At 40.4% G+C, this 19,296-nt stretch overlaps 2 protein-coding genes across 5 annotated transcripts in view; both read right to left on the minus strand.

The window, feature by feature from the left end:
* Positions 1–631: 631 nt before the first annotated feature.
* LOC124179226 (nidogen) lies at positions 632–14,002 on the minus strand. 4 transcript variants are annotated; one of them, XM_046563428.1, is made up of 21 exons: positions 13,733–14,002; positions 8,612–8,890; positions 8,286–8,494; positions 8,115–8,206; positions 7,586–7,732; positions 6,886–7,119; positions 6,238–6,760; positions 5,992–6,158; positions 5,712–5,840; positions 5,533–5,628; positions 5,118–5,351; positions 4,323–4,466; positions 3,592–3,720; positions 3,304–3,429; positions 2,786–3,129; positions 2,375–2,711; positions 2,041–2,269; positions 1,696–1,871; positions 1,500–1,608; positions 1,295–1,413; positions 632–1,182 (listed from the first exon to the last, which is right to left on the minus strand). In XM_046563428.1, exons 1-21 carry the CDS (start codon positions 13,940–13,942, stop codon positions 1,046–1,048), a joined length of 4,170 nt encoding a protein of 1,389 aa, XP_046419384.1. In that variant the 5' UTR covers positions 13,943–14,002; the 3' UTR covers positions 632–1,045. The 4 variants fall into 4 exon arrangements, with proteins under 4 accessions (XP_046419384.1, XP_046419385.1, XP_046419388.1 ...); XM_046563429.1 differs by lacking the exon at positions 4,323–4,466 and having other exon boundaries at positions 633–1,182; XM_046563432.1 differs by lacking the exon at positions 13,733–14,002 and having other exon boundaries at positions 633–1,182; positions 8,608–8,720.
* A 1,143-nt stretch (positions 14,003–15,145) lies between these two features.
* Positions 15,146–19,296, minus strand: part of LOC124179225 — a 309,079-nt gene continuing 304,928 nt past the window's right edge. The window contains exons 16-17 of the mRNA XM_046563427.1: positions 18,947–19,210; positions 15,146–18,487 (exon numbers count right to left, since the gene is read on the minus strand). Coding sequence (XP_046419383.1) covers positions 18,300–18,487; positions 18,947–19,210 — 452 coding nt within the window. The 3' untranslated portion in view covers positions 15,146–18,299. The remainder of the gene's footprint in view (positions 18,488–18,946; positions 19,211–19,296) is intronic.

Genomic DNA, 19,296 nt, shown 5'->3' on the forward strand with positions numbered 1-19,296 from the left:
GACGCGATGCGCGTATCGCGTGCATAGACTAGGTTTAACTGCCCGATCAGTGATGCCAACAGTGCATCTTGCGTTTTCGACATCAATACGATTTAGCTCTAAGTGTGGATACGCGTGAGATCAAATATTCATAAGTCATTTCCTCAGGTCATGCGTTCATCTAACGCACTTGAATATGGACTACTCCCTTATCATTTCACCGAAATTGTTTCCAAACCATGCAATGAAAATTCAAAAGAAACAGATTTGTACTCATTCTGTATGCAATCCGATTAGGTTCGCATAGGCAATAGCGATATCTCCCAAAACTCTATTGCTTGACACTATCGCAACTGCAGATCACTTTCCACGGCTATGACCGACGTCACTGCACATTTAGCAATGCATAATTTCCATGACCATTTCGAGAAAATTTTCTGGTCTGTATCTTCAGTTTTTATCTACTGATCGTAGCGACTTACGACGATGTAGAAACGTTTTCTCTTACAGTATGACATCGATATTGCATGTGAATAAATTAAATACTCTTATCTAAGGCTCATAAATGCAGATCAAAAGTATAAGTATAGTAGGTATGAATTGTCAAAAAACCGTATGCATTACCGACAGATGTTCAGTTATTTATTTCAATTACTCATGGAATGAAGGCAAATAATTTTCTTATAAATAATGAAATCTTTTGAATTGAATAAGTATGCTGTATGCAATATATTCACACGATCGAGTACAGAATTCGTCTATATGTATTTTTATTAAATATCACTAAATAAACAATCATGCTTAAGAATCTATTTTACACAGTGAGAGTGGAGTAAAAAATGATAATCAGATACATATTATATGTTTTCTAGTATTATATCAAAAATATCGTATATATAGTCTATTCGGTGATGTTAGTTTCTATATGAGCTTACGTAACTACAATTAACTCTTCATCGAAAATTTTGATTTGAACGAGGAGCATGTCTTGTATTTTATTTCTTTATCATGCTTCCAAATTGGGCCGTTGAAAGTTACCAACCTGACGATACGACACATGCGTTGTCTATCTAGACTGATATTCGTCTGTGCACGGACCCGATGCGTTATCTGCGCATGCACACGTCCGTCCACCTTCGCCATCCGGAAGGCAAAGCTGCTCCGAATTGCATCTACCGAATTCGTACTGACAGACGTTCGAGACTGTAGCAAATGGAAGAGAAAATTAAATAACTGATAAACTACAAGTCGAATGGAACTGAATACATTCCGACAACTTCGTGAAACTCTGACAATTTAGGCAGTCAACCTTTACCTCTCGGACAGTATTCCGGGACTGCAACTATTCCATATAGTTTACCACTTCCACCGGGAGGAACTCTCAGAGCCTTGTCTCTTTTGCCAGTGTTCTTAGATGCGACTTCTATTTTGTGCCTGCACGATAAAAAATTCATTCTCGTTTTTCATGTGCACAATAATTCCACTCGAAGTGCAAGGAGCTACGTTAAATAGGTACTCACGTCGTCCAGTCCGTCCAATAATAATGGTTTTGCGATATCGCCAATCCGAATGGGTATGACAGTTTCTCAGCCACGATACGAACTGTACGAGTATCGATGTTTGCGCAGTCTGAAATTAACAACATGTATTATCTGAGTGCAAAATCTATCCCCTCTGTCGTCCGTTTGCGGATTCATATAGGTGTGAGCCACGTACTCAGGGAGAAGGAGCCGGCATCTGCCCAACACAACTCGTCGGTTGACCAATCGATTGCCAAAGAGTTTGGAAGCTTAACGAACTCGTTTTGCATGAATATCGCACGGCCCGTCCCATCCTCGTTAGCCCACTCCAGTTTTGGAGAAGCGCGGTTCCAGTCAGACCAGAAAATTTTCCTGAATATCATGAAATTGAATATTATTCGCAATCACCGCAGCTTACATGAGAAAACATGTAGTAGGATAATTCTGAAAGCTTTGGATACACCGTTATTGTATCGGAGAATGGTCATGCAGTTTACGACTGTTATGAATGATTGATCGGAAACGTAATGGTAAGTTTTACCCTCGGTAAGGATGAGCTGTGATTCCCCTGGGGTTAACGAGTCCTTCCGATACCAGAACTTTTCTCTTCCTAGTATCCAAGTTCGCAACCTCCACAGTTTTCTTGTTCGAGTCGGTCCAGAAAGCATTTCGCGATACCCAGTCAATAGCGATTCCTTCAGCAGCACTGACATCCGTTACGAACACTTGCGAATCCGATCCATTGTACATCATCGAAGATATCTTGTTCCCTGAAAGATGCATCACTTGGTCAATGTGGAACTCCATCACTCAGAAACACGATGGCCATGTCAGATGTCGATGAAAACGAGTCATTTTCTGTAAATATCTTTCACCTGAGATGTCACTCCAGTAAGCTCTCCCCGCGGAGCAATCGATGTCTAGGCCCTCGGCTACCTGGGAGGAAGTGATTGCGATTGGACTTCCCGGGTTATTGGGTGTTGGGAAGAAAGGTATCTTCAGCATCGCCACACCCTGATTTATCAGCAGAATATTCGAGTCGAACTGAGGTATGGTTCGGCAGTCGGCACCGTTCCCGGTGAACCCTGCGTTACACACGCAAGTGAACTGGTTCTCACCGGCCGGAACGCAGGTCGCGTCGACGGAACAGAGGCTCGAATCTCTCCTGCACGATGACTCTGGCAGGCAGGTGAAACCGTCGCCGAAAAAGCCCTGTGAAGGTATGATGTGAGCTTGAAGCAATTCTAGATATCCAAAATTAAGTGATTGTTGTAAGAAGAACCCACCGGCTTGCATTGGCAGGCGTAGTTAGTGGCTGCCGAGTCGTAACCGCAGACGGCGTCGCGTCCGCAATTGTTGATGATGTTACAGCCAACGTGATCCGGCCGGCAGTCTTGGAAGCCGTCTCCGTTGTACCCGGATATGCAAGCGCAGGTGAAGCCACCTTCAGCTTTCGACACGCAATGGGCGTTCAAGTGACACTGTGACGGGTTACTCGAGCAGTCGGCGATCATGCAGACGTCGTCCACACGGTTGAAACCTCGGAGACAGTCGCAGGTGTATCTCGACGTGGTCGGGTTGTAACGGCACTCCTGATTCTGACCGCAGTCCAAATTCTCGCTGCACTCGTCTGCGGAAACAATCGCATCTTGATTAGTGTCGAAACTCACCTCAGAGACTTAGGTAGTAGCTCTTTGAAAGGGGCTGGAATCTCCGCTGATCGTGAGTTTTGCAACCGGGGAATCCGTTATAACGGAAGAAGAAAAAACTTATCGGGGCTTTGGGTAAGTGAAGATGTGAGCACCGATTGGCGTGCAAATTGATCCGTCGCCCTCGAATCCAGAGTTGCAGACGCACTTGGAGTTCGCTGAATCGTCTGGTCTACAAGTTGCGTTGGGATCGCAGATGTCTGTCTGTAGACAGTCCACTTCTGTTGGCAAAATTAAACGTGCAATGTTTTTGCTGTCATTGTGAGTGCGTATAGAAATTAATGCAGGCGTTGAATCCTTACTTGTTGACAAGTTTATGCAATAAGATTTTGTTATTGCAAATTAATCTGCAGCTCTCAAGTCGCTAAGCGGGTTTCACTTACCAATCTTTCTGCACTCGTATCCATCGCCCTCGTAGCCTGCGTTACACTGGCATTTGTAGATTCCTTGGCTTTCCGGCAAGTAGACGCATTGTGCGTAAGCATCGCAGATGTTCAGAACGTTGCAGGATACTGTGAAAGCGCATTATGCAATTACGTTAAAATAATTCCAGTGTAGATGTCAAGCAGCCTTTTTTTAGTGCGATTGCAGTTTTGCTATGCTATTATTATACATTTGGTATTGGGCAATGGACATCACCACATACCTGACAGGAGGTTTACAATTGCATGTAAACGTAGTCCTCACCTGATGATTCTATTTAAGAGATCTGCTATTCCCAAAGACTGATTTACAGCCGTGCAATTGTTAATATTCATTTTTTTAGGGGTTTGACAAGACTGCCAGCAATGTTAGCGTGTTAATGTTCATTATGAAATTTGAAATACGTACCACATGCAAGAAGAAACGATAATTCAGAGTAAAATGCAGGATTAGAGAAAAGCAGAAGCGTTCTTGTGGACAGCAACTGTCCATTGTGAATGTTACGATCATCTCGCATGTTGTAAGACCACTCACAGGACTGGAGGATGACACAATGTCGTTTCCTTAATTACCTGGCATTACGATGAGCAGTTTTATATTGCGAGACGATCGTGTTCTTCAATTAATTAATTGAAACAGCAGATCGGAATAAAGAGGTACAGGTGTACATATAGAGGATGAAACTCCGTACATTGATATCCGGAAGAACCCATTGTCTCGTGCTTGTATCCTGGTTGGGGAACGCAAATATCCCTTTGAGGATCGTAGGCATATCCCAAGGGGCAAATACACCGACCAATCTCCGGTAGGCACTGGGGTTGCGGTCGTGGCCATACTAAAATGTGCGGCGGTGGTTTTTGGGTGGGATATCATCTACGGGGAATCTACTAAATCGATAACGACCCATATTCTTTGAATAACCGTATTATTTCGTGGTGCTATCCCTATCGTGCTCTACATAACGTACGCACAGAGTTATAAGTAATCCATGGATTTAGGGATAAGCGGCTACGGAATGCATCATTGGCTGAACTTTTCAGGGGAATTAAATGATGTGAAACCTGAATGCTAAAACAGTCCTAGGTATATATATGAGGTATTCCATGCCAACTGGCACTGGTAACATGTTTTAAAAAAGAATGGTTCGGACGAAAAATCTGAAAAAAATAGTGAGTGCTTTTTTTAGGTTGGAGAATCATATAAAAAATAATGAAGCAAATTGGCGGGGGTCAGGGAAAATGTCCTCTCAGTTAGCATGGAATACCTCATATAGAGTATATTATGTGTCACTGTATTTTTTCGTCGACCCCTTAGAAGCATATCTTAAAATTTATATTCTTACTAGTGTAGATCATTTTCAGACCAGTAGTTGACCTTCTAATTGGCTTTTCAACAAACATGACGGCCTCTTCCAATCAGGCAGAATGCAGGATCAGGTGCAAGTGAAATTTTCCGAAGTCAGTCGCAGTAATTTTCTCATACTCACAGTCTTCATCGGTGTCGTCGTATGTAGTACTGATCTCAGTCCGGTCTTGTCCTTCTGTCGAGCTGTTGTACCCACGGTTCGCCTGGATGCAAGTATGATCGTCTTGGTATTCCCATCCTTCGACCGGGCACCAGCACTGATTAAGGATACACTTGGGAATTGGTGGTTCTTCGGTCACCCACGTAGGCGTTGTGGTCTCTATGTCCACCTCGGGCTCACATGTATAGCCATCCCCTGGGGAAGAGGACGAGTGTTAGAGACTGACATACACCGTGTAACATGACAATGCATAAATATCCAGGAACAGATCACATATAGATACGACATTGTCGGACGGATTAACATTCTTAAATTATGAATTTGTAGTCTGATGAATATATTTATTTGTAAAAATAACCTCTCACGTCATAATTACCTACGGTACCGCTGTCGCATATACACTCTGTGGTTTGAGTAGCATCATTCTCGGAGCAATACGCATACGGAGAGCACATTTTGTCGCCACAGTTTACTAAAATAAGAATTCGCGAAGTTTAAGTATACAAGGGCTCGAGGGTTTGAAATGTAACGATGATTAGGAGTTGATTTGATTACGTTCTTGGATGGCATAGCAGCCATCGTCTGTTTGCTCGTAGCCCCAAATGCACGAACATTGCGGAAATCCTTCGACTATTGTACACTCGGCATAATCACCGCAATCCTTGTCCGCACAGGTTGGTATTCCTGAAAATAAAAAATTTCTTCGCGTTATAGAAAGTGGTCTCATACATATCACAACTGTTTCCGTTAGAGCTAGGCATGCCAGAAAGTTCTGAGAGTTTGCATCAATTCCACAATTTGCGAAACCAATACAGAAGTTGTGTACGATCCTTACTTTCGCAGGTACGACCGTCTCCTTCATATCCGTCCAAGCACTGACAGACGTGACTACCTTCGTTGTTGATGCAATTTGCGTCCGGAGAGCACGTATGAATTCCTGACGTACATTCGTTGACGTCGACGCAGTGTAAGCTACCGTCTGCTTCGTACAAATATTGATACCTTCAGAAGTGAAAATCGGGTGTTGATATAAGGTCTTTAGGTTTCCATTCGTTAGTAATATAAAGAGTTTTCGTCCTACCCTGGATTACAGATACACTTGTAGTCGTCGCCCTCGACTATGCATGAGCTGTGATTACCGCAGTGGAATTTACCCTTGATGCAAGGATCCTCTTCCTCGAGAGGTGCGACCTTGGTGTTCATTGCGAAGCGTATAATTTGTTCCTTGGCTTCATAGCTTATCAGACCTCTCGAGAACTTGAGACGTACAGTGTTTTCTTCTCCTTCGTTAGGCGCGTACTGACAGGGCTGATAAGTTATTGCGATGGACTGAGTAAACGGATGTTCGATACCAGACTCGCCGATCAATTTGTAGGAACGGTTGGTCTGAGAGATGATCGTTCCAGGCTGCGTTTTCGTGTAAAGCTCGTCGTGGTCCTCGTATTCAATGCGAGCTTCCGGAGCAAAGTATGGCAACGAACCTCGGATATTCGTTTCCATTTTCAATTGCCCGAAGACGTCTAATCCCAGGTATCGCGAAGTGATGGTCACGTTGTCACCCGTATTTGTGAAGATCATAGAGGCCGTCATGTTGAAGATTCCACCTTTCATGGGAAAGTTCTAAGTGAAATTCGGTAATAGGACGTCTAAAATTAAATGTGAGAGAGAAAGTCTGAAGATGTTGCAAAGGTTCCTCTAATTGGAACCTTCGATGCGAATATTCTGTTACCGGTTATTTGATACCCATTCTTGGTGTTTTCAATGGGCTTCGCGAAGAGCCAGCCGAGGACGCTACCCAGGTTACTGAGAAGCTGAGAGCTTGGACCAATTAATTCGGGTACTCTGGACATGGCCGTGTACGTTCTCCCGTCCTTAGTTTGGACGTAACACTGCAAATCCTTCGCTGGGAATTGCTCATTGTTCACGAATCCGGTTACCTTGCCAACTGCCCGTAGAGGTAAATCTGCAAGATGCAGAGTTAATAGTATGGCTGATTGTGAGTCGTTGGTTATGACTTTGGGACGCGATCGAGACCCATCACAGGAAAGTGAGAAACGTGATCTGCGGCATGTTCAAATACTGTCAAGCTCCGTTTCCTGCAAAAACTTACAGTGCCGCGTTTTACGGTCCTTCTCAGGAAGTTGTTAGGATGTCTACGTCTTGAACTATAAATAGATCTGGGATGTTCTGACCTTGCTCTCTTACACCTAGTTTGCAAAAGGATATAGATAGCAGATTTTTGATGCCAAGATAAGCAAGCTACTTCGGCAAGGTTATAATTTGAATATCATTGCCAAACTGGATTGTATTTACTGCATTCTTATTCATTCCTTAGCTTTAGGATGGGTTCTAGAGTCCCTACAACGTTTTTGCTCATGGCGGCGGTATCTCGTACCCTCAAAGAGCGCTGCATAGGAATTGCGACTAACCGTTCTGTTGACAAAACTTTCCGTTCCCAAAGTAACCTGTTTTGCAGACACAGCAAAAACCCTCGCTGTAGTCGACACATTCTGCTCTACTGTGACAACTCGTCCCATCGGTCAGACAGCTCGGGATTTCATTGTTTGCCGGAACATCTGTAATGTATTATATTTTTGATACTAATGAGCGATCATGGTTGTTAGTCAAGTGTTCAAAATGCAGTACAATCTTGAAACGTTATTTCACGATAAAGGCAACGTCTTGGTTCATACAAAGAATCAAAATAATATACTAACGAAACAAAGAATCCGTCGCTAATCAGTTGGTCAATCGCTTTAGGTATTTAGTAGATAGTTAAAAGCAGCAGTTGCAATTAGTAATTAAAGATGGACGCTTTGGTTTAGTATTGTGAAAAATCTCTGAATTATTCAAAAGTACACAAATATTGAAGACCTTGAAGTACTATATTTTTTGAACTCACATAGAGTCAATTCATAAAAAACGATTTCTGCTGATCACATGGCAATTGTTATATACCTTGAATATTGTCAGGGAGTCGAACATTGGCCAAATCGTTGATCGGACCGATTCCCAGAACCCATTTTCCAGGTTCACCGATATTAGACCACCTGGAATAAAGCCGTGTTTAAAGTTTTCACTGTCAAGAAATGTCTGCCATGAGTTGATGATGTCATAATGTGAATTTACTTGTCGAGGTTTACAACTTGATCAGAGCCAGAGTCCTTCAAGGTATACATGCGGCCATCCCTGGAGACGACACCCGCCTGAGCTCTGGCATCTGGCAAACTTCCGGGATGGGAGTCGGCTTGGATCCATTGAATACCTTGCGGAGCGTACAGGAATTCAGCGTAACTGTGGGTTCCGTTTGACGAAATCACGACTTGGTAGGTATTTTTCTGGGGTTGTTGGGTCGCCAGAAACAACGAGAAAAAGCAAACGAGGATCAGTTAGTATTAGATTCAATGAACTGAACTTGGAGAAGAATATTACAAGTCCAATTTTGAAAAACTCACTTTGTCGCTTTTTGCGTTGTAGTAGCCGACGTTCTCCCAGGTCACTATTAACAAGCTGATGGGATAGAAGTCCAGGGCGTCCGTAAAGGAATCTCGTACGATTTCACCGGCTTGGGAGATCCTACTCGGATCTTCGGTTTCCTCCCAGTAAACCACCCCAGACCCTCTGGTGTCCACGTGGGTGTACAAAGGTGCTATTACCGGGTAGTTCAGAGGGAATGGAATGTTGAAGAACATTTGCATTGGCGCCAGGAAAGACAAGACTCCGTTTCCGTTCACCTGTAAAACGATGTGTGGTTCGGGATTGACTACGGATCAGTTTTGTAGTAACAATTCAAAAACTACTACTACGTACGTCTTTCTCGTTTTCAAACTTATTTCAGTTCGTGCAGCGTGTATCATTCAGAAATAAATCGGGTACTCGATACACAAGTTTCATTTCAATAACGTATTCGTAGGAAAAGGACGCGGCTGTTCACACAGCTTTAGCGTACAGAGAGATAATGACTATTATCGGTACAAAACGTTCCGTAGATTATCGCGGGTTCTTTGTGAGATCACGGACTACTGACAGCTGCGGAAGCACAATCTATATTCGAAGAATAATTTTGCCTTTATTTCCTGAACCAAATATGATTCTTCGGTGTTTAAATTCTGAGATGAAACGGCAAGCCAGTTTCAGGCACTTAGACCGAGTACAATGGTAAGGCCTACAATAGTTGTGCGATGGATTTATGATGTAGTTATTTATTTTTTTTTCTTTCTCCTTTTTTATCTCATTAACGAGAACAAGAACTTCGGCAACCCCGAGACGTATCTCTTAAGCACGACGATATTACATGTGCGTGACGCCGTGAGAGTGCAAGCTTGGATGTAGAGAAGTCATTCACCCAACTGCAACTCGTTACATCAAGTACTCGTTTCGTCAACACGCGTGCGCATATTTGCATGAACTTATTTGTATTTATGGACTTACCCGCAGATTCACTTCGCTAGAAGAGCGAAGAGACGTACACGCGGGATTTGTCGGTAGACTCGCTTAAACGCATCGCTTTCATGATGCAGCCTTTTCACACTTGCTTACGCCTCTGTCAACATAAACACGGACAGAGCTTCATTGTGCCGGGTTATGAAATTTTTTCGTATGTGCAGCTGTTCGGTCAAGCGGCTTGATTGGACGCTTTCCTGCACGAATTGAAACGAGCCCTCTTCCCCACGCTCTGCACTTGCCCTGAAGACTATTTGTTTGTTTTTTCGTTAAAGAGATGTACCCAGAAGGCAATGCAGCGTTGCCGGTTAATCACATGGACCATTCAATGTGAATACAGCCTGTGAATGTACAGCTACGTTGTCCAAGTGGCTGATCCTTGTGAGGGTTTACGCTCAAAAGAGCTTTCGACTGCTGTTCGAAACGCAGTTCAGTATTTTGACAAATTTGTAGGGAGGGTAAGACCGGCAAATTTTGGCCAGAGACTTACCATTTCTTTTCATTCATTACTCGAGTCAGATGGTTCAGACGTGTGACTCTCATCGGGTTACGAAGACCTTTGACCTGACGATAGCTTCATGGAGATAGCTAGGGGCCGTCTGAACGCTTGTCTTGAATAGTGTAAAAAATTGCCCGAACATTTGTCTAATAAATTACTACTCGGGTTGCTTCTCATAGTTCCGTAACCGTCATACTTATTCTCTCAATTTCTTGACAGTACGAAATTGAAACAAAAAATTAAACTTTCACGCTGACTGATGAAATAATTTATATGATTCCCGCTACTCATTCAACTCGTCTCATAAGTTGTCGGATGCGTGATGCATTGCATTATGAAAGCTGATTATTTCACTGTTGATTGAAAAAATAGTTCTATGTAGTATCTATTATCAGGTGTCTTATGTGAACAATGCGGAGCATATAAAAACTTTGAAGAAACATTGTAATATATTAAATATTCAGGATACCGAATCTGTTGAATTTTAATTAATGTACGACTCGGCTCAATTACATTAACCTCTGGTAAAAACAATGTGGGTCAATATTTGAGCAATCATCGTTGCCGAGCTGTTGTCACATGGTGCGGTAGCCTCTTGTGAACTTTGTTGCTCGGTCTCACGACTAAAACACTTTGAACCAAATTAAAACTAATGAACCGGCGTGCCGGACGCTCGCGTATAATATCAGTGTGACGAATAACATACCGTACGTATGCTCACACTGAGAGGGGATAAAGTTTCAATCAATAATTCATACGGTGACAAACTTTCGCACATATTATAAGTTTTAATTGTATTTATAGAGCTGCTATTTTTATCGAATGTTGCTGTGCCGCTGATTCCATTTAATATACAAAAAAGTTTTCGCGAGGTTGTTCAATAATTCATTGACCGATCGGTTGGGCAGTTTTGAATTTCATATGAATTAATTCATCGTTCAACTATCGCTATTATTACTGTTGACGAGGTTCTCACGTACGGACACGTGATTTTTCTGCTAATCCATTCATTCTTTAAGTTCGAACTTGATCTTCAACAAATTGAGCCTATAAAACTTCCTTTGAAAGATATCTTTGGGTTCTTCCTTTTCACTTGAAATACTTTCATCAGTAATTATCGTACCTCACGAAAGCATCGACTAGCATTGCTCGGCAGACTCGTCTGTACTTCAAATTCTGTCGAGACTCTGGTTTGGGATGGTGGTCTGCAATCACTCTTAATTATACGCTGAGAGGGATCGAGTCATCACCGTCATCGTCGCCATCATCATACACGATAACTGGGAATAGACATGATTACCGTGTGGGATGCTCAAGTCCGTCTCCTAACTAGCTAAGCCCTCTGTCAGCGCCTCGGTTAGATTAAGTTATCTGTGTCATATAATTGTGCGCACTTTTCATTTCGTTAATTTATACGAACGCCCATGGGGTCTGTCTACACGCACGATACTGTCCACACGTTTTTCCTCCGTCGCCTTTTCGCCGAAAAGATTCGGTAATTTGTATCATGTAACCTCAGCGATGTCTCAAGTCCAGATGCTCACCAAAAAAATATTCACAAGCTTGACTTGCAGCGAGTAGAGATGACGAAGAATTGTCCGATTCGTGATCTTCGAATGAGATACTTCATTATACAATATATATGTATATATATATATATATATATGTATATGTATATATATATATATATTATATACATCTCTAACTGTGAACTGGCGAAGGATTAGGTTAATGCAGTTACGGCTAAGGATTCACGCACGACACCAAATCTCTGTCGTTTGATGGCTGGTCGATTTTTCATTGTACATGTACGCAGTTCTTATATCCGCAGATCTGCGCCTTTCACATCCTCTGTTTCCCAACAAGAAGAGGTTCGTTGCTTATGTAGGTGCTTATGGTTTTCAATATTCGCCGGCCTTGAGATCCTCAATCTATCCTTATCGTGCCTTAATTACAAGATATTGTCTTTCAGGTTGTTTACCAGTAAACTTGCGGGTATTCACACGCTTGTACATCGTCACGCTACCGCATATTTGATCCTAGAATTTGATAAGACATGTGCACTCACTTATCCACGTTTCCACGTCTGCAAGAAGGAAAAAATATACGCGTAAAAACCGTCCTGCGAAGCCTTTGCGGGTTCTCGATTCAATGAGACGTGCCTTGAGGACTTTTAATCCCCGTCGGCAAGACTGATGCGTGCTATATTTGGTATATTATAAAAATCTCAGTTTATCGCGCAATGCTGAATAAATCAGTGATACGAATGAATATGAAATTAAGGTTCAAGCTATCTTAAACCCACTCTAGTTCATTGACCACTGGTGATTTATGACAGTTATAGAGAATTGAAGAAAGACGTTGTATTTCTGAATCGATAACTAGGCTTCATTTCAATTCAGCACTCCAGTTCAACTGGAGGATTGGGAAAATTTCCATAGCCTGTCAATTAATGGAAAAGATGTTGCAAATTTGGTTAGAAATAACTGTGAATTTTTTTTTTATATCTCAAAATATGATGTTTCCCAAATGACAATCCCAGTTGAAAAATATCTCAAAGTTTCCGCGCAGATAACTGCTGCCACAATATTTATCAGTGGCTTATAAAACAGTAAACAAGCTTCGTTGTAACTTCTTACGCAGTGGACATGATATGTATGCGTTTACGATTTACTTTAAAATATCGGCAGTGGCGAAAAGCCATTTGGCATTAATCGGATTGAATGAACCGAATAAAACTTGTCGCAATCAAAAACTTATCTCAAACTGTTTACGGTTGATTAACGGTCAAAGATCACCTGCTTTCAAACACGGATTTCCGTTACAAGATACGTGCACAATTACTTTTTTTGTTGATGAAAATTTACAGATGCGGTCAAAATAAGAAACAGTGCGTCATTGTTTTCCTTTCATTGTCATACACGACGTTATCTTTACCGTGCGCAAATTCTTCGTATCGACAGATGCCTACACGTGGTTAGTGTAACTAGCTCCGTTTGCCCAGATCGCTTATCTCTAAACTCTATACTCCTGACTCTAAATCTCAACTGGCGTAAGTCACGTCAAATTATCCGTAACTTCTTGCTTCCATTCCGCGAACCAAAGGCTAGACGATAATGGCTCATCAAATCGCTCCTAAAATTGCACCTTCAATTTGCACCATTCAACGCGCGTCTTCGCGAATGCTCTTCGAATCACGACACCTTCTTTTGATCCAGGCTTCGTGTCTAAGTTGCGGTAAGTTGCACGCGGGCAATAATAAGAACCAAAACAAGGTAAATGACGATAAGAATTGTATCGATCTTCAATTTAAAATACAGTATCACGCACTTATCGAGGTCAACGAGACTTGTGCCACAATCGATGTTCTAGCTGCACGTAGTACGTGCAGACAGTGTATTGAACTTGGATGATACGACAAATATTTTCGTTCAAATCGTAGCGCGTAATTTCTTTCGCCAAGAGATTTGTACCCACAAAATCAACAGTCAAGATTTTCTGTACATTTGTGTACAACACATCGATAGAATATTATAAAAATTGAAATTGAAACCAGTTGTTCTCACACGATCCGCGTACAGCTAAGTCATTCGCAACGAATCTCTTTCTCGTTTCCCCTTTTTCTTTTACTCACGTATATCGTATCGTAGACGTAGTCGTAGAAGCTGATCGGCGTCTTCAGTTTGACCTCAACGGTTTTGAGCTGACCATCGGTGGTCGGTTCGAGGGTCTTGCCGAGTGCATAGGCGTAGAATGGCCGCTGGTACGTTTCGTGAGCCGAAAGAGGTTCGAGCCATGCCACGAGGGCCAAGAGGACGGATGTCCACGCACAGCCAGTCACCATTCTCCTGGAGCGTCTTGGCACAACTGTGTATTACAAACGGGCGTCGTACTCCAACTGAAGCCGACTATATGAACGACTTGTTCCGCGCCTTTAACAACTTCTCGCTGCTCCTCTCCTAATCAACTCTACTACTTTACACGGAGTCACCGCACCGCGGAGAGATTACGCACATCGTACGTCTTCCGCCCACTTCTCGTTTCTACACAAACTTTATTCTTTCATTGCCCGAGTCTGGTATTTTTATGCACTTATTCCGTTTCTCGCCAGATCGATTAACAGCAATAACGACTTATGGGAATCGAGTAAAAGGTGTGGCTAGGTGGCTGTTGAAACAGGTTTCACAATGTATTTGACGATTTTATGATTTTCAAAAACTTTGGATACTTTTGAATTCATTTTCACGGCAAAATTCATAGCTTACAATTAATGTCAATCGAAAATCCGTCAAATTTTGCATTCACTAAGTGGTTCCTTGTCATTAAAAATATCGTGATGCATATCCAATGTGACTCGCGCGATAAAATCCTTCTCGATTCTCTGTACACACAGAAACTAAAAATATTGAAAATTCAAGCTATCCAATTAATGTGTTTTTACTATATCACAAATTTTTCACCACTTCAAGCAGATGTACAGCAGATATTGTAGGTCACGCAAGTTTTTTAAATTCATTGCAGGGATTTTCAGGCGTTTTTCAGCAGGCCTACGACCGGAGATTTGTGAGTGGCCCGCTATCAGGCGCTCAGTTTAAAATAAGTGAAGATAAAAAAAATATATATATTAAATTCGAAACCCAGGAGTTTCGTTAAGTTTTTCACCCTAATAAAGAACGCCCATCCTTTCAAGTGTCTGTATTACGCAGATTTTAGTAAAGCAGATTCCGGAAATACAATAAAAAACAGCATTACGAAATCGTCTAGAACGATTAGTGTTGTGTACAAATTGACGAGGGTTGAAAACGAATGGAGGTGGGTTTATATTGGATATAATATTGAGTTACCGCGTCCTAGATTTGGAACAACAATTACTCACCTACTACATTGCTTACGGGTAATATTATCTTGCATGGTGACCATTCGTGCTAATACATCGAGCTTGAATGTTAACTTAAATCAGCGCAGACGCAATACCGCATTTACGTAACCTGCGGAATGACGAATAAAACAATGGAACAAATCGCGTTTCTCAGTTCCACGTAATGCATACGTTGTAAATCGATCTTTATTACAAGAAATTACATATCTAGTTTGTACATATAAAATATAAATATAATACAAGTATTATAATACATGAGATATATAAGTGGGATGTAGAAGAATAGGATAGACGGATTTTTTCGACATTATACATATACAATGTACATGTACTATGAATATACGATAAATGAGTGAATACATATTTTTCTGTCGCTCATATGTATCTATATAAATATATGTATATACATATTTATACATATGTTTATATAGATGTAACGCGCGAGAAATAAGAGAAAATATCTCGCAACGCGTCATATCATTGTTCTCATTATTAATGTAATTATTATTATAATTATTATTTATTATTATTATAATTACTATTATTGTTATATTTGTATATTGCCTGTGTATAAAATAAAAATGTAAAAAAAGGACTAGAAATAAATCTGTTGCACCCGCGGAAATCACATTATTATATGCGCGTTGAAAACATTTTAATTACACCTTTACATAATCAGCACTGCGATAACGAATTCGGTATCGACGCCAATAACATATATTATTATTAATATTATTATTATTATTATTGTTAGTATTATTATCATTATTATTATTATTAAAATTATCAGGCGGCGTATAATTATGCCTAAAATCACCCATTTATATGTTGGAAAGAAAAACGGAAATTATAAAAATTAACAGGAGGAAATATAAGTGTAAAATTGAAATAAGTTCTTGATCCATATTGATAGAAAAATTTAATATTCACTAAAATAAAAAAGGAGGAAAGTTAATTTACCGGCCTTCCATTTCACAAAGGAATTAATACTATAATTGCCAATCCGCACAACGTGACATTTCTGTGGATAATCAATATTGTGCAAAAATATAACTTTCACGCCATATTCGACTTGGATACAACGACAGAAAGGAAGAAAAAGAAAAATTGACAAACAGAATTGAGCATACGTGCAGTAGGGATGAAGTTGGGATTTTGTACGTATATAAACGACTTTACCAACAATGCATGTTTAAATAAAGATTGGAACTTAGTCATTTTTTCCTCTTTTCTTTTACGTCATTTCAATATAACGATGATTTCTCATAATGATAACATACCTACGCGGGATTATGACTCAGTAAATTATTCTGAAATCAAAAATTTCATGCAGTTCAGCAGAAGTTTACGAAAATGTTCGAGATGTTTCGTTACGATTCGATTTATATTTCTGCTCATTTATTTATTTTTTTTCAATTGATCCTAAGATTCTTTTCCGTTTTGTCCTCTTATTTCCTTTTTCTCACTGCAAGTACGAGTTCCTGCGTCTTTTCTCTGTTCGCATCGTACTAATATTGTAATACATATATACATATAACTATATGCGGTCATGAACGAATATGCCCGAGTCATATAAATTCTACAAGTGCGGTAACTGCGGTAGTAACAATTAAAGCTACGATAATATTGAATTAACGTGCGTGCATGTGTATCATTGCCATTACCATTATTTTTATTATTACAACTATTATTATTGACGACATTTAAAAAAATGCTTTCCCTTCTTTATTCGCCATTATATTTATTAAATCGTATAACATTTCTTTTGGCAGTATTATTTAATCATGTTTCTGACTTTTCGTAATATATGATTGAAATCGTTTTAACATCATTTTTATTTATTTTTTATTCCATTTGCAGTCTACGTTAATTACGTGTTTCCGGCATTCTATCGAACCTGCGTACCGAGCATCGTCATTATCATCCCAACGACTGGCCGGCTATGACTTCAGTAATTGAATACCCGCACAGCACGTATAAAATCGCATGTATGCAAATTGCCTGATTTTAATATTACATAACTATTACACTACTCGCACACGCGTCGCTCGCCTCGTCGAAAAATTCTAAATTTAGCACGCACTAAGTTTCAACTCCGAAGAGAATATTGTTTTCAGCTTAAGTTCGATTCGAGAATTATGTAACCTAAATTACATCGCCTGAGGTTATAATTTTCGAAATATCTCTTTACATGAAAAATATTTAACATAAAAAACTACGAATGAAGAAATTGATTCGAAAGAAAAAACGAGAAAACAATTTGGTATATTTTGTAGGCCGGTTCAACTTTTTCCTCAATGTCAATTTATAATATAATTTACGATTTTTTATTCTTTTCCATTTTTCGCTTCGTAATTATGCCGATGCTCGGATGTATAGATATTTTTTCGTATCTTTACGGTGTGAATTTATGCATTTCGTATGTTAGTCTTCGGATTATGTTTTGTCATTTGAAAAAAATTGCCACACCGTTTGCGCCGATTCACAATTCGGTTGGATCTACGCTTTGTATATTATGTATTGTATAATAGTAGCATATTTTCATACAAAATAACTGTATTTCTATTTTTTTTTTCTTAATGTAATTTTTAGTTTTCGGTAATCTGTTTTTTTTTTTTTATATACTGTGTAAGTACCTAAGTTACAGTCAGAAAGTAATAATACGTAACGACCATTTGGTTAAGATTCAAAACTCTTTCATAAACCCTATAAATATTCTTGCCCGCAGAGGCTGCCGCATATTTGCAGTCTTCAAAATCGGAATAAGTTGCATCATATCCTTCTCCTTATTCATTATTTGACCGTATTTTTACTTTTTCTTTTTCAATTTCTCTATACGTACCACCTCGCATCAGTCAAATATTTAACAATAATATTTACAATCACGTTACATCGTAATAATATATATATATATATATAACAATAATTCTAACCATTTTCTTTCGTCTACTTCTCCATTTTTCTTTGTTAAATAATTGTAAGTACTATTTATATATATAATATATTTATACGTTTTTTTTTTTTTTTTTTTTTTTGCATGTACATAAATTATGGAGAGAAGAATAACTTTTCGTGAAAGGATATCGACGGTTTTATGATTTACCACAATGATAATAAATCGATTGTGTTTCTCTTCTTCTTTTACCATGCGTTGCAAGTTCGATGCTTTCTTGATTCGCATTTCAATTATAATCGTTACTGATTCACATTCAATATACGTATATAACTCGAGGACGAAGTATTTCTCTGACATTCCAATATTTCTAGGCGAGTCGATCAGTGCAGGTCAGCAAACGGTCTTTAGCGTCGAGACCAATCTCTGTTAAGTAATTTTTATACCCGGCGGTGGTTCGATCCCTCGACGACGCTCCATCGGACGAGAGTCGAAACATGTAACCAGAAGTACGTGGCTCTTGCAGGCCTGAACCCTCTTCTGCAATATGAACGTTTCCGCTTCAAGGGCCTCCAGGAACGAAGGGTCCTGCCAGTCCATGCTGTCTTCCACGTGGACTGCATCGTTCCCGTAGAAAGTCGCGAAGAAGAAATTCATAAGTTTGAATTTGTGTTACACCGAACGCAGAGAAAAAAAGAATTGAGAAATAGCAATCAGCTGAACCAATCAGTATTGCCCGAAACTGTACTCAGCTTAGCTGGATGAACTCAAAACTAGTCGATCACTGAATCTCAGAATAACTACTGGACTACTTGGAAAATTGATTTTTGCTTATCGTTGTACATTAAAATCGGTTTACCGGACTTGAAACTTCGACGGAATTAAGTATAGTTCTGAACAGACGACATACGATGAAGCTAGGAAGTAGTAAATTTTTTCTAACACGTTCCTGAACACTAAAAAACGGTCAATCGACTATTTTCTGGAATTATGCATGTGCACGAAACTCGAATAAGTTTCCAAACGATAGTAGTTTTGTACTTTTTTTTTTTTTTTTGAGGGGGCGAGAGACTCACGTTCGAAGCTCCATCGGTCAGAGGGTATCATGAGTCGTTTTTTCGCCTCCCTAAGTTCTTGCCTAAGAAGGCGCTGGTGCAGCCGCAGGTTGTGTATCCTGGACAACGTGCCACGCGGCTCCGAGCGAACTCGAGCGCGCCGTTCCAGGAGGGCCACGTCCTCGACGGAGTAGGCGAGTATCTCCTCTTGGAGGGCCGGCACCGGGTCGACCGGCACCCGCCGATGCCGCGGCTCCGCGGACTCGTCCACCAGCCGTCCCACCGCTGAAACACCCGCACAACGTCGAAGTTAGAACGCCCAGTGCACCACCTGAGGAGAATCACGCAACAGGGGGACCATTTTAGCCGTT

This window comes from Neodiprion fabricii, chromosome 3 (genome assembly GCF_021155785.1).
Source record: "Neodiprion fabricii isolate iyNeoFabr1 chromosome 3, iyNeoFabr1.1, whole genome shotgun sequence".
Lineage (NCBI taxonomy): Eukaryota > Metazoa > Arthropoda > Insecta > Hymenoptera > Diprionidae > Neodiprion > Neodiprion fabricii.